This window comes from Plasmodium falciparum (genome assembly GCF_000002765.6).
Source record: "Plasmodium falciparum 3D7 genome assembly, chromosome: 11".
Lineage (NCBI taxonomy): Eukaryota > Apicomplexa > Aconoidasida > Haemosporida > Plasmodiidae > Plasmodium > Plasmodium falciparum.
In genome coordinates, this window is record NC_037282.1 from 816,838 (window position 1) to 829,531 (window position 12,694).

General features: G+C 19.1%; 2 protein-coding genes across 2 annotated transcripts; one reads left to right on the top strand and one right to left on the bottom strand.

Moving 5' to 3' along the window:
- Positions 1 to 3,235: 3,235 nt before the first annotated feature.
- On the top strand, positions 3,236 to 5,683 carry PF3D7_1121700 (protein GCN20; the record flags this gene model as incomplete). The annotated part of the gene is made up of 1 exon (XM_001347860.1): positions 3,236 to 5,683. The coding sequence occupies one exon, from the start codon at positions 3,236 to 3,238 to the stop codon at positions 5,681 to 5,683; it is 2,448 nt and encodes an 815-aa protein (XP_001347896.1).
- A 718-nt stretch (positions 5,684 to 6,401) lies between these two features.
- PF3D7_1121800 (peptidase M16, putative) lies at positions 6,402 to 12,476 on the bottom strand (the record flags this gene model as incomplete). Its single annotated transcript, XM_001347861.1, has 1 exon — positions 6,402 to 12,476. The coding sequence occupies one exon, from the start codon at positions 12,474 to 12,476 to the stop codon at positions 6,402 to 6,404; it is 6,075 nt and encodes a 2,024-aa protein (XP_001347897.1).
- Between the last annotated feature and the right edge of the window lie 218 nt (positions 12,477 to 12,694).

The following is a 12,694-nucleotide window of genomic DNA, read 5'->3' on the forward strand; positions in this document are numbered from 1 at the left end:
TTTATAAAAAAATATATATATATTTAAAAAAATATTAAGGTATAAAAAATAATAAATAACATATATAATATATTATATTATAAAAGAAGGAAAAAGAAAAAAAAAAAAAAAAACTATGAAATTTTGAATTTAGATAGATATAAAACTTAAATATTATGAAAAAACTTAAATATATAAATATAATAAATTTTTATATTAAATAGGAATGAAAAAAATGTTCTTATTTTTGTTTTATATAATATTTATATATTATATAAAATATTTTGTTATTTTTTAAAATCAGCAATATATATATATATATATATATTTTTTATTATTATTACTATAAATATAATTATATATAAATATATATTTAAAACTATTTTTTAACCTTTAACTATATAATTTTTATTTTATATAAAATGAACCATAATAAAATATACTATATCTTGTAAAAAAATTACATTTCATATATTAATATTATTATATAATATATTTATTTTTTTATGTATATAAATATTTTATATATATTCATATTAACTTTTTTTTTTTTTCAAATCTAAAATGGGTACTATGTCATGTATAAAGGGGTATATGATCTTTTTGACTTAAAAACCAAAAAAAAAAAAAAATTATAATATGAATATATAATATATAATAATATTTATATATATATAATATATATATATATATATATATATATATATAATGCTTATATATTTTATTATAAAAAATAACACCCATATATATTTTGAATTATTTTAAAGGTATATATATAATATTAGTAGATATAAAATATAAGTATATTTTTATATATATAATATATTTATATATATTTTTTTGTTCTTACATTTATATATATATATAATAATTGCGTATAATAATATACATTTATATTATATATATATATATATATATAACCTTTTAATATTTATATATATAATATAAATAAATATGTTAGTAACATCATTTTTATAAACTTTGATGCTTATTGTTTTTTTTTTAACTAATGAATTTTCTGATCCGTTTAAATAGTTTTTTTTCTAAATATTTTTAGATGCATGCAATAATTACCCAAAGCTAGCATTATACACTTCCACTCAATGTTTAATAAATATATTTTATTATTCTCATTATATATATTTATATAACTATTTTATATATAATTATTTTTTAGTAGTTTATATATATAAGAAAAATCTTCTTTTTATTTTGTTTTTTTCAGGAACTATATATTTTATTATAATATATATTAAACTTTTTTTTTGCATTTTTAGTTATAAGAAAAAAAAAAAAAAAAAAAAAAAAAAAATACCTTATTTATATATCATATATATGTTTTTTTTATAACATATTTTTATTATAATTATATGCCAACTTTTTTTTTTTTTTTTTTTTTTTTTTGTGCTCTCTTACACAGTTAAAAAAAATAATAAATGAAATAAAATAAAATAACCTAAGAAGAAGAATGGTTTATTATTATTTCCTGTAAAAATATTTTTACTTATTAAAGGCGAAAAAAAAAAATTATAATTATGATTAGCAAATTATTTTTGATGTGGTCAATTTTATATTAAGTTAATCATTTAATATGTGATTTAAAAAAATGATTATATTTGTATATACAATATCCTCTATAAATTTTTAGTTGAACTCATCCCACATATGATTAAATATAAAAACATTTACATTTTATATAAATATAAATATATATATGTATATTTTATTATATTATATATATATATTTATATTTTTTTTTTTTTGTTCATGGTTTTATAAGTCTTCATAATATTATTTTTTTTAAATTACATACAAAAGGATTAATAATTAAATAATATTATATATATATATATATAAATATTATTTAAATCGTTAAAAACACACAAAAAAAATCAATTATTATTATTATATATTAAATAATAATTATGTGTTCAAATAATACTTTTATCGATCTTTTTATTGTAATTATGTATACCGTATGTGTTGATGGGGAAATTATATAATAACAAAAAAAAAAAAAAAAAAAAAAAAAACACACCAAAATTATATTTTTCATAAAATTAAAAATGTGTTTCATATATATATAATATTTAGAAAATAAACGGGAAAAAGGAAATTTTCCTTATTAGGACATTATATTTCTCCCTTCTTATATTAAATAAAAATATGTATATCCAATTGTATATATATATATATATATATATATATATATAGCCAAATGATACAAAAATCATTTTCTTTCCTTTAAGAAGATAGAAAGATACCTTCATGGATAATTTAAAAAAATGAAATAATTTCACGTTACCCTATAAAAGTATATACATTATTTTAAATAAACATTTCTTAAAGAATTGTAAATATTTAAAGTAAATATATATATATATTTAAAAGATAAAAAGAATGTTTATTTTATTTATTTTTTTTTTTTTTTCTTTCCTTTCCTATTTCATGTTATATATAAAAATATATTAATCAATATTATATATATATATATATTATATTCTTTGTTTTTTTTTTTTGAAATCATCATATTTTTACAAAGGTGGATACATGTATTTCAAATATAAGAAAATACATTTATTATTTTAACGTGTACAAGGTATATAATATTCAACAACAATTATAAAATATATTAGTATACATAAATATATATATATATTATATATTTATTTATTTATTTAAAAATCATATCAAATTAGTTAAAAAAAATAAACTTTTTTTACTTTTTTTTTTTTTTTTTTACCTTCTTATAATTAATATTTACCATTTAATCTATTTTGATTATTTAAAAAAATATTTTTACAAAGATTATGAAAATCATGTTTGAAAAAAAAGTTTATTTTTTTAGTATAAAAAAAAAAAAAAAATCTATATTATATATAGTATTATAATTTATATGTATAGAAAAAGAAGAATTTTATTTGATATTATTGATATAATCGTATAAGAATATATATTAATTAAAAAAAAACAATTTCATTTTTTTTTTATTATATAATATAATATAATATAATAATTTGTAAATACGTTTCCGTATTTATTTTTATTTGCTTTTATATATAGCATAAAATGTATCCATGATAATAAAATAACTAATATTTTTATAAGTTCATTATTTTTCTTTTGTACCTTTTTTTTTTTTTTTTTTTTTTTTTTTTTTTTTTTTTTTTTTTTTGTTTATACTGTTTTGTTTTATTTTGTTTTATTTTATATTCTTTATAATTATTATGTTAATAAAGAGAAAAAGAAAAAATATATGATGGAAGAACTTTTTAAAATTTTGTTTGAACTGGTAAAAATAGGTGATGAAGAAATTCAAAATTATTTAAAAGAAAGAATAATTGATGAGAAATATGAAATAGAAAAAAATGGTGTAGATTATTTTTATGATTTGGTTTGTTCTTATGCTGATGATAAAATAAAGAGAAGTAAAATTGCAAATATTTTTAATAAACATTTTAAAAATGATAATATACAAAATGGAAGTAATCCAAATAATATCCCTAATCAACATGTTTTAAGTATACAAAATAACAAAAATCTTGAGAAACTAGAAGAAGTCTTTAATTTTAAAGAATATTGGAAAGATAAAGATATGTCAAATTATAGTGATCCCTTTTTAGGTGTATATGAAAAACAAATAAATTATAATACTAGTGTCCCAATAAGTGAAAGCTTAAAAATATCGAAAGAAAAAGAAAAACAAAAACAGAAACAACTAAACTTATTTAAAGAATGGGTTAAAAATAAACCTAAAATCCCACAACCAGTAAGGGTACATAATTTATTACACTGTAGTGATGTAGGTAAAAATAAAACAAAAATTGATAAATTGTATGATATAAGAATTGATAATTTCAATATAAGTATCGGACAAAGAAGCTTATTAAGTGATACTACCTTAAAAATAAATGTTATGAATAAATATGGACTTATAGGGAAAAATGGTATCGGAAAAAGTACCCTGCTAGCCAAATTAGCAAGATACGAAATTGAAGAAATAAAAAAAGATATTAGCATAGCGTGCATTGAACAGGAATTATGTCTTGAAAATGTGACCGTTTTAGAATCTGTATTAATGGTTGATAAATTAAGACATGATCTGTTGTTAGAACTTGAACAACTGGAAGCACGAAAAATTAAATTAGACCCAAACGAAGAAATATTAAGCAATGAAACGGAAGAAAAAAATACACAAAAAAATGATACAAAAAATAATAAACATAATAAAAATAATAAAAATGTTGAAAATATGGAACCTATCGAAACTGTTGAAAGTATAGAACAAAAAATATTAGATATATATGAAAAATTAAATAGCATTTCCTATTTAGAAGCTGAAAAAGAAGCAAGCAAAATTTTATGTGGATTAGGTTTTGATTCAAATTTACAAAAAAAAAAAGTAAACTCCTTAAGTGGGGGTATGAAAATGAGATTATGCTTAAGCCGTATCTTATTTAGTAATAATGATATCATATTATTAGACGAACCAACGAACCATTTAGATATTTACACTATACAATTCTTAATTGATTATATAAAAAAATTAAATAAAACTTGTATTATTGTTTCACATGATAGAGATTTTCTAAACGAAGTGTGTACAGATATTATTCATTTCCATAATCATCAATTAACCTATTATTCAGGAAATTATGATCAATTTGAAAAAACCAGAATTGAACACTTATTACAACAACAAAGGGAACATGATTCTCTCGAATTAAAAAAAAAACATGTTCAAAAATTTATAGATAGATTTAGATATAATTCAAAAAGAGCAGCCTTAGTTCAAAGTAGAATCAAACTCTTAAATAAATTACCCGTTGTCAATTTAGAGAAAGAAGATACTCCATTCAGCTTTTCCTTTTTAGAACCTTTTTATATGTCGAATGTACTTATCAAATTAAAAAATGTTTCCTTTAGAAATAAAATGTTTACAAATCTTCGTGTAAGAAAAAACAAAAATATTTTAATAGGAGACCATGAAAATGAAACGAATGAAGAAACGTACGAAGATGAAAATGAACTAGATAATAATGGACAGCCTGTTTCAAAAACATACGAAGATAAATACAAATTTAAACATGAATACCTATTCAAAAATGCTTCTTTTGAAGTAGATATGGACTCTCGAATAGCAATTTGTGGTGTTAATGGTAGTGGAAAAACAACATTAATTAAAATTATTTTAAATTTAATAACAGTTTATGAAGGAGAATTACATGTTAGTAATAAAGCAAATATAGGATATTATTCACAATATCATGTTGATTGTTTGAACCCTATTTATAATTCAATTCAACAATTACAATATACCTATTCCAATAAAAATATAAAAGAAGAAGAAGCTATAAAATATTTTAATAAATTTAATATACCAACAAATATTTTATACGAACCTATTTATGTTTTGTCGGGAGGTCAAAAAAGTAAACTAGCACTAGCTATTTTAGCTTACAAAAATCCAAATGTTCTAATTTTAGACGAACCGTCAAATCACCTTGATATTGAATCAGTGCAAGCATTAATTGTAGCTTTGAATATGTACAAAGGAGGACTTATTATTATCAGTCACGATACCTATTTAATAAAACATGTAGCAGATGAAATTTATCACATAAATAATATAACTAAAGAACTTGTCAAAATAGATTATGAATTTGATAAATATACACAGTTATTACTTAACAATAAAATATAATTATAAAATATATATCTTATTATCAAACATTTTTTTTTATTTAATTTTTATTTATTTATTTATTTATTTATTTATTTTTTTTTTTTTTTTTTTTTGGTTACAATGTATTTTTGTTTATTTATATAAATATTTAAAACTTTTCTTTCATTAATAATTTTGACAAATATTTTTATTTTATTTTATTATTTTTTTTTTTTTTTATATTAAAAATGTATAAATATAAATTATTTAAATGATAATAATTTATAACTGTTAATATTAATATGGTGTAGATTAAAAATAGACGAAAATTTTTACAGAAAAGAAAAAAAAAATACAAACAGATTTATACGAATAAGTAATTAATCATATTTAAATATGTATTATGTATAACTGATAAAAATATGTAACAACTTAAAATTTTAAAATATAATATATAGAATATATAATTTTTTTTTTTTTTTTTTTTTGTGTTTTGCTGAATATATTATCATGCATACGTGTGTATATCTTTCCTTTGTTAATTTTTTTTGTTTCCTTTAATATATAATAATGATAATAATAAATCTACAATAATGAACTTTTTTTTTTGAGATAATAGTAAAAATTTTGGTAAATTTTAAGAAATATATGAATATATTAATTATATATGTATATAGAAAGAGAGAACAAAAAATACAAAAAGCTTTAAATTTTAATATTACATTATGTTGTATATACATATATATATTAATATCGTTCATATCTCTATTTTTGTTCTTATCATGTTATCTTTATTGATATTATGATCATAACAATATTTTCTAATTTCTTCATAATTGATAGAACAATTTTCTTTTACCTCCTTATCATTAGTAAACTTCCCACGAAAATATTCTCTAATTTTATTTATATCATTTGTGAAGTTGTAAAATATTTGAAAGTTGTCTTTCGACATTTCTTCGTCGCAGCTTTCGAAATCTAAATAATTATCATCATTCAAATATTTCCTATTATTTTTCCTAAAGTAGCTAATAATATATTTAAAAAATCCCTTTTCTTTAATTTCAACAAAATTTGAGAAATTAAATAGGTGTTCCTTTTTATATATATTATTTGATTGTGTTGTTCCATTACTTGGAATATATTTATATTTCTTTTTTCTTTGTTTTTTAATAAATAATTCTGAATTATCCGAAAATTGTATATTAGACATTTTCATATTTTTCCTATATGAATAATTGCACTTTTCATTTAAGTGTAAATAATCATGACCTTTTGTTCCATCTTTATTACTACTTTGTATATTAACTATGTTTGTTTTTTTATATTCTTTAAATATATTTTTTTTTGATTTCCTTAAAATATAATTTATCTTATTTAGAATAATGTTAGGACAATTAATTAATTCATCAAATATTTGTACAATTTTATATTTTTTGTCAAAACATTCATGTCCTGTAATTAATTCATCTAATATAGATGAATATTCTTGATTAAATGTGAATATAGTATTATTCATTATATAATGTTCTTTCATATTTTGCAACTGCTTCTTCAAATCTGATATATCAATATTTAATAATTGAAATGTAATATATTTAACAAATGTACATATATCTGATTCAAGCTGTTCTACATCTTTATCAAAACTCTGAATTATAAAAAGTAATCCACCTAATCCATTATATGTAAAAAAAGTTCTTACCTCAACAACATAACCATCATTATATTTTATTTTAACAAATTTAATAAAATCAGATGAAATTAAATCAACTATAATGTTTATTAAAACATTATTCAACAAAGTTTCTGAATCTATTATATATGATACTGTTATTGAATTACTTAAATCTTGTCCAGGGTCATGCATATCTATTTCAATATCTTCATCATTAATTAATTTCTTTGTATAATATGTAGATTCACTTTTTTTTATAACCTTATTTGTTACTTTGCTTATAAAAGATTCGCATAATTTTACTAAATATTCAATTCCTGATCCATTATAAGATATTTGAAGTGATTTTGATTTATTTTCTTCTTCCTTATTATTATTTTCTTGTTTTTCCAAAAACTGTTCCTGTTTCTTTAAATAAGTAGTAGGATTCTTTTTATTTTCTTCTCCTTCATAAATTTTTTCATTTATTAAATATTTATCACCATCCTTATTATTATTATTATTATTATTATTATTATTATAATCATTGTCAGTGTACTTATTTGTATCTCTATTGGAAGAATTATTTTCATTATATATATAATAATTGGTGCTATCATTAGCACTTTCAACATTGTTATTATTGCTGTTATTATTTTTATCAGTTGCATCACCTTCATTATAGTTCATACTTTTCTTATTATCAAAAATGTTATTATTATTTTTGGTAATATTTTCTTCACCTTTTAAATCTGATATGATAATATTTCCATATATAAAAATGACAACATAATTTCTAAGAAAATATTCATTTACATATGTTCTATAAGCATTATATGATGGATAAAAAAAATATGCATTCAAAATATCATACATTTCTTTATTAGTTGGAGTATATTTGTTAAATAACGAATACATAATTTTTAAAGACTTATCTACTCCAGAGGTTGTATCTGTTTGTATAATTATATTTAGTTCATCATAAGCTTCATTATATTCATCACGAGAAGGAATTTCTTTTAATGATAACAATTCCTGTATCTTGTTAAAAAACTCTTCAAAAAAATAACCATTTGATTCTATGCTTAATGTATATGATATTGCATCATGCATAATATTCGCATTCACTGAACAAGTAGTGTAATCAGAAAGAAAACGCTCTATTTTCTTTTGCAAAATAATAATATGTATACGGGTAAAAACAGATTCATAAAATGTAAATTTTTCAGAGGGAAAATAAAAAATGAAATCAGTTTTTACCTTGGATATATGTGTTAGACCCCTTTTAAAATAAATATTATAACCATAAGAAGATTTAATTAAACAAGGTATATTATACAAGATATTTGACTTGAATATATGCTTATTTTCCTCAGATATAAACTTTTCCTCACTTTCTGAATATTCAAAATTCTCACTACTATTATATGGAACACAGAAAAACGATTTTTCATTAAACAAAATTTTATTATTAACCAAACTATTAAAGGGACATATCTTTATTTCGGGAAGTATCAGATTTATGTCGTTTACTATATTACCTTCATTAACCATATATGGATTTTCTCCTATAACATATGTTACATTGCTATAAGGAATCTTACTTTGATTTCTTATGCTAAATGTGTCCACTACATTTATTATATTTGTATTTTCATTTTTCATTAGAGAACCCAATAAACTTGTTATTTTAATGTGATTTCTAAAATCATTCTTATTCTTATCTTCAATCAAATTGTTAATACTTAAAATTAAAGAAGAATCATCAGAATGATCTAATAATATATTAGAGTAATTTATTAAATCATTAAGTTCAATATATTTATTATCATTATTGTAATTAACATCAGTTATTAATGCCTTTTCTCTATAATAGTCAAGAATATATTTATTTATACCCTTATTTAAACTATCATGATCAAATAATTTACTAATTTCTTTAATAAATACATTGATTATATGCATTAAATGACGTAAGTCCTTTTTCCCTTTCTTGGTCAAATTCATTAATATTCCATAATTTACATAATATTTATTACACGAACTTATTATTTTTAAATCATATGCATATTGATTTTCTACACATATTTTATCATATAAACCATTTTTTCTTAAATCTAAAAGTATATCATGTATAAAGGTTATAGATCCATATTCTTCAATTTTCTTATATAAATCAATACTAATTTTAGAGCTCCAATATAGATAAATCTGATCCCTCCATCCCTCTTTTTTTAATACTTCAATATATCGACCCTTTTGGTTTAAATCAAGTACATAATTATTAAATTCATTTATATGTTCAATAAATTTTATTTTTTCTTCCTTATCCTTAGAATTATTTTGTGTAACATTATGGACCAATCTGCTATCCTTATAATTACTTTTTTTTTCAATATTAAATGTGTCATCTTTGAAGTTTACAATATGTTTTTCTTTTTGTCTTTTATTATTACTTTCGTTCACATAATCGTAATTTTTAATTTTTTCAAAAATGTCTATGACAAAATTTTCTATATCATTCATGTTATAATTATCATGAGAATTTCCTTTTTTCCCTAATAATATAGTAAGTGCCATATTTTTAGGTTGATAACATTTTTTGTGGAAATTATACAAGAGTTTTTTTATGTTGAGACCATTTTTTAATACATTATTACACAATGTAATATAATTACCATGAAAAAAAAATTTTGAATACTTTAAATCTGTTATAAATTGACTAATAATTTTTAAACAATTTAAAGAATTATTTTCCATAGAAATATATTTATTATTTATTTCTCTCACTTCATTTTCTATAAAGTCTTCATCAAACAATGGATAAAATAAGTTTTGTGAAAATAATGTTAGTATATTATATATATTTTCAGATTTACCAATAGCATAATAGGTTGTAAAAGATTCACCTATGCGACTATTATTTTCTGATGAATATTTTCCTAATTCACTTAATAATGTTGTAATTCTTTTTTCAGATTTGTAAAAAATAGCATGTCTTAATAGATTAGAAATTCCTGGGATTTCACGAAAATCATCATATCCTCCACAATTAACAGAAATAGAAAAACCTCCTTTTGGTGAATATTTATTTATTATTCCTAAAACTTTTAATTCATTACTTTTCAATTTAAAATATTCATATTCATTCCAATCATTTTCCCCTTTTTTTAAAGTCGATTTTTCTGAAAACATATTTGTTTCACCCTTTCTGTTTATTTCATTTAAATTATCATCTCTTACTTCTGAAGATGAAACATTTTGTAATTCTTCCTTTGTATAGTTTTCAAATTCTGTTGGTTTTATTTTTTTTAATACAGCATTTGTAGAATTTTGAATATCCGTTATTGGATCATTTTTGGAATATTGAATATTTTGTTCATGATCTTTCCTTATTTTTTCAGGGTTTATATTTTCCTCTACTGTAACATTCTGCTTATTTTCTTCGTTATTTTTTTTTATTTTTCCGATTTCATATTTATTGTAATTTCCTTTTTTATCTAATTCATTATTAGAAGGATCAATATGAGGTATTTTATTATCTTCATTTTTTTCGTTATTTGTTAATGTCTTTTGAAAATTTTTATTTTCAGGTAAATATGCATTTTTAATGTCTTCTTCCCTAAACGATTGCTCCAATTTTTTATCTGATTCATTTTTGTTGTATAAATTTATATCTCTTTCTTGTAAATTATTGATATTTACATCTGTTTGATTATTCAAATATTTGTAGTTATTTCTTTCTTCTTTCAATGCGTCATTATTTACATTTGTTTTTTCTGTATTAAAAGCATATTCATTTTCATTTGATTTCTTCATATTGTATTCTTTTTTTTCATTGTTTTTATTCGTTGTAATGTTATATCTGTTTTTATTATCCTCTGATAATGTTGCATTATTTTTTGTATCATTATTCTTAAAATTTTTAATATCATTTGATCTAAAATTTCTATCATTTTTTTTTGATGTATCAGACATTTTATCAATGTCTTTGTTTTCTAAGATCTTTCCATTAGATGAAAATGTATTGTGATTTTTAATATGCACCTCTTTCTTTATCAATGTAGGTATTCCTAAGTTATTGTTACTATTATTTTGTTTTTCTGGTTCTGATTCCTTATTATATATTTCTGTATACTTATTAAAGTTTTTATTATCATTTACTTTATTCATATTAAATTTATAATTATTTAATTTATTATTTCTTTTATTTTCCCCTTCCTTAATTAAATCATTATTATATTTTAAATCACCGTTATTTGTTTCATATAAATTGTTATTATCTCTATCTGTATTATTTTTGTCTACAGATATGATATTTACTTTATTTTTATATTGTACATTATTATTAATATCATTGTTATTAAAAATATGTTCATTATTTAAATCATTTTTATTTTGTCCTTTTATATCTGTTTGCTTTTTTTCATCTGAGGTAGATGATGAATTAAAGGTTTTATTTTTTTCTGTTTTTTTATTAATATCGTTTTTATTTGAATGGTCGTCGGATTCTATTAATTTATTTAACTCTGTATTATTAACAATATTTTTTTCTTCATAAGATTTATTGACTTTATCATTATTTATAACATCATTTGAAGAATAATTTAAATTAGTTATGTCACTTTTATTAATGTATGCATTGGTGCTATTAATATCATAAGGATCACTAAGTATATTATTATAAATATTTTTATGAACCATATCACCATTGTCATTATTTTTTTCGTTTATATCGTCTTGTTCTGATGTATTATCTAGTATATTATCAGTTTTTAATTCAACATTTGCATTTTGATTTTCATTTATATTATGTATATTATTATTTCCTTTTGATATACTATTTATTTTTTTCTCTGTGCTATTATTCATATTTTTAATATCATTTACAACTTTGTCATTTTTTTCACTTAGAGTTTCTTCATTGATAAGATTACGTAATAATAATGATGATTCATTTTTTATAACATCTCTATTTACTTTATTATTTTTATTCCTTTTAGATGGATCATAATTAAGACCAAATAGCATTGCTCGGAGCTCTTGGTCATTTAATCCATAGTTATTTTTACTATAATTCAACGAATTTTGACAACTTGAATATTTTTGAAAAACTAAAGTTAGTAGGATAAAAAAATTAATTGTCAAATATTTGGTTATTTTTGTATGTTTCATTATATTTATATGTAATACAAAATAACAAAAAATTTGCCCCCTTTTTTTAAATCCTTATAACTCTATAAATATTCTATATCAATTCGTATGGAAATTTACATGATAAACAAATATAATTTTTATACATATATATAATTATATTTCGATAAATATAATTTAATAATATAATGAAATAGTTTGTAATTATAAATAAATTTACAAAAATATTATTTTACTTT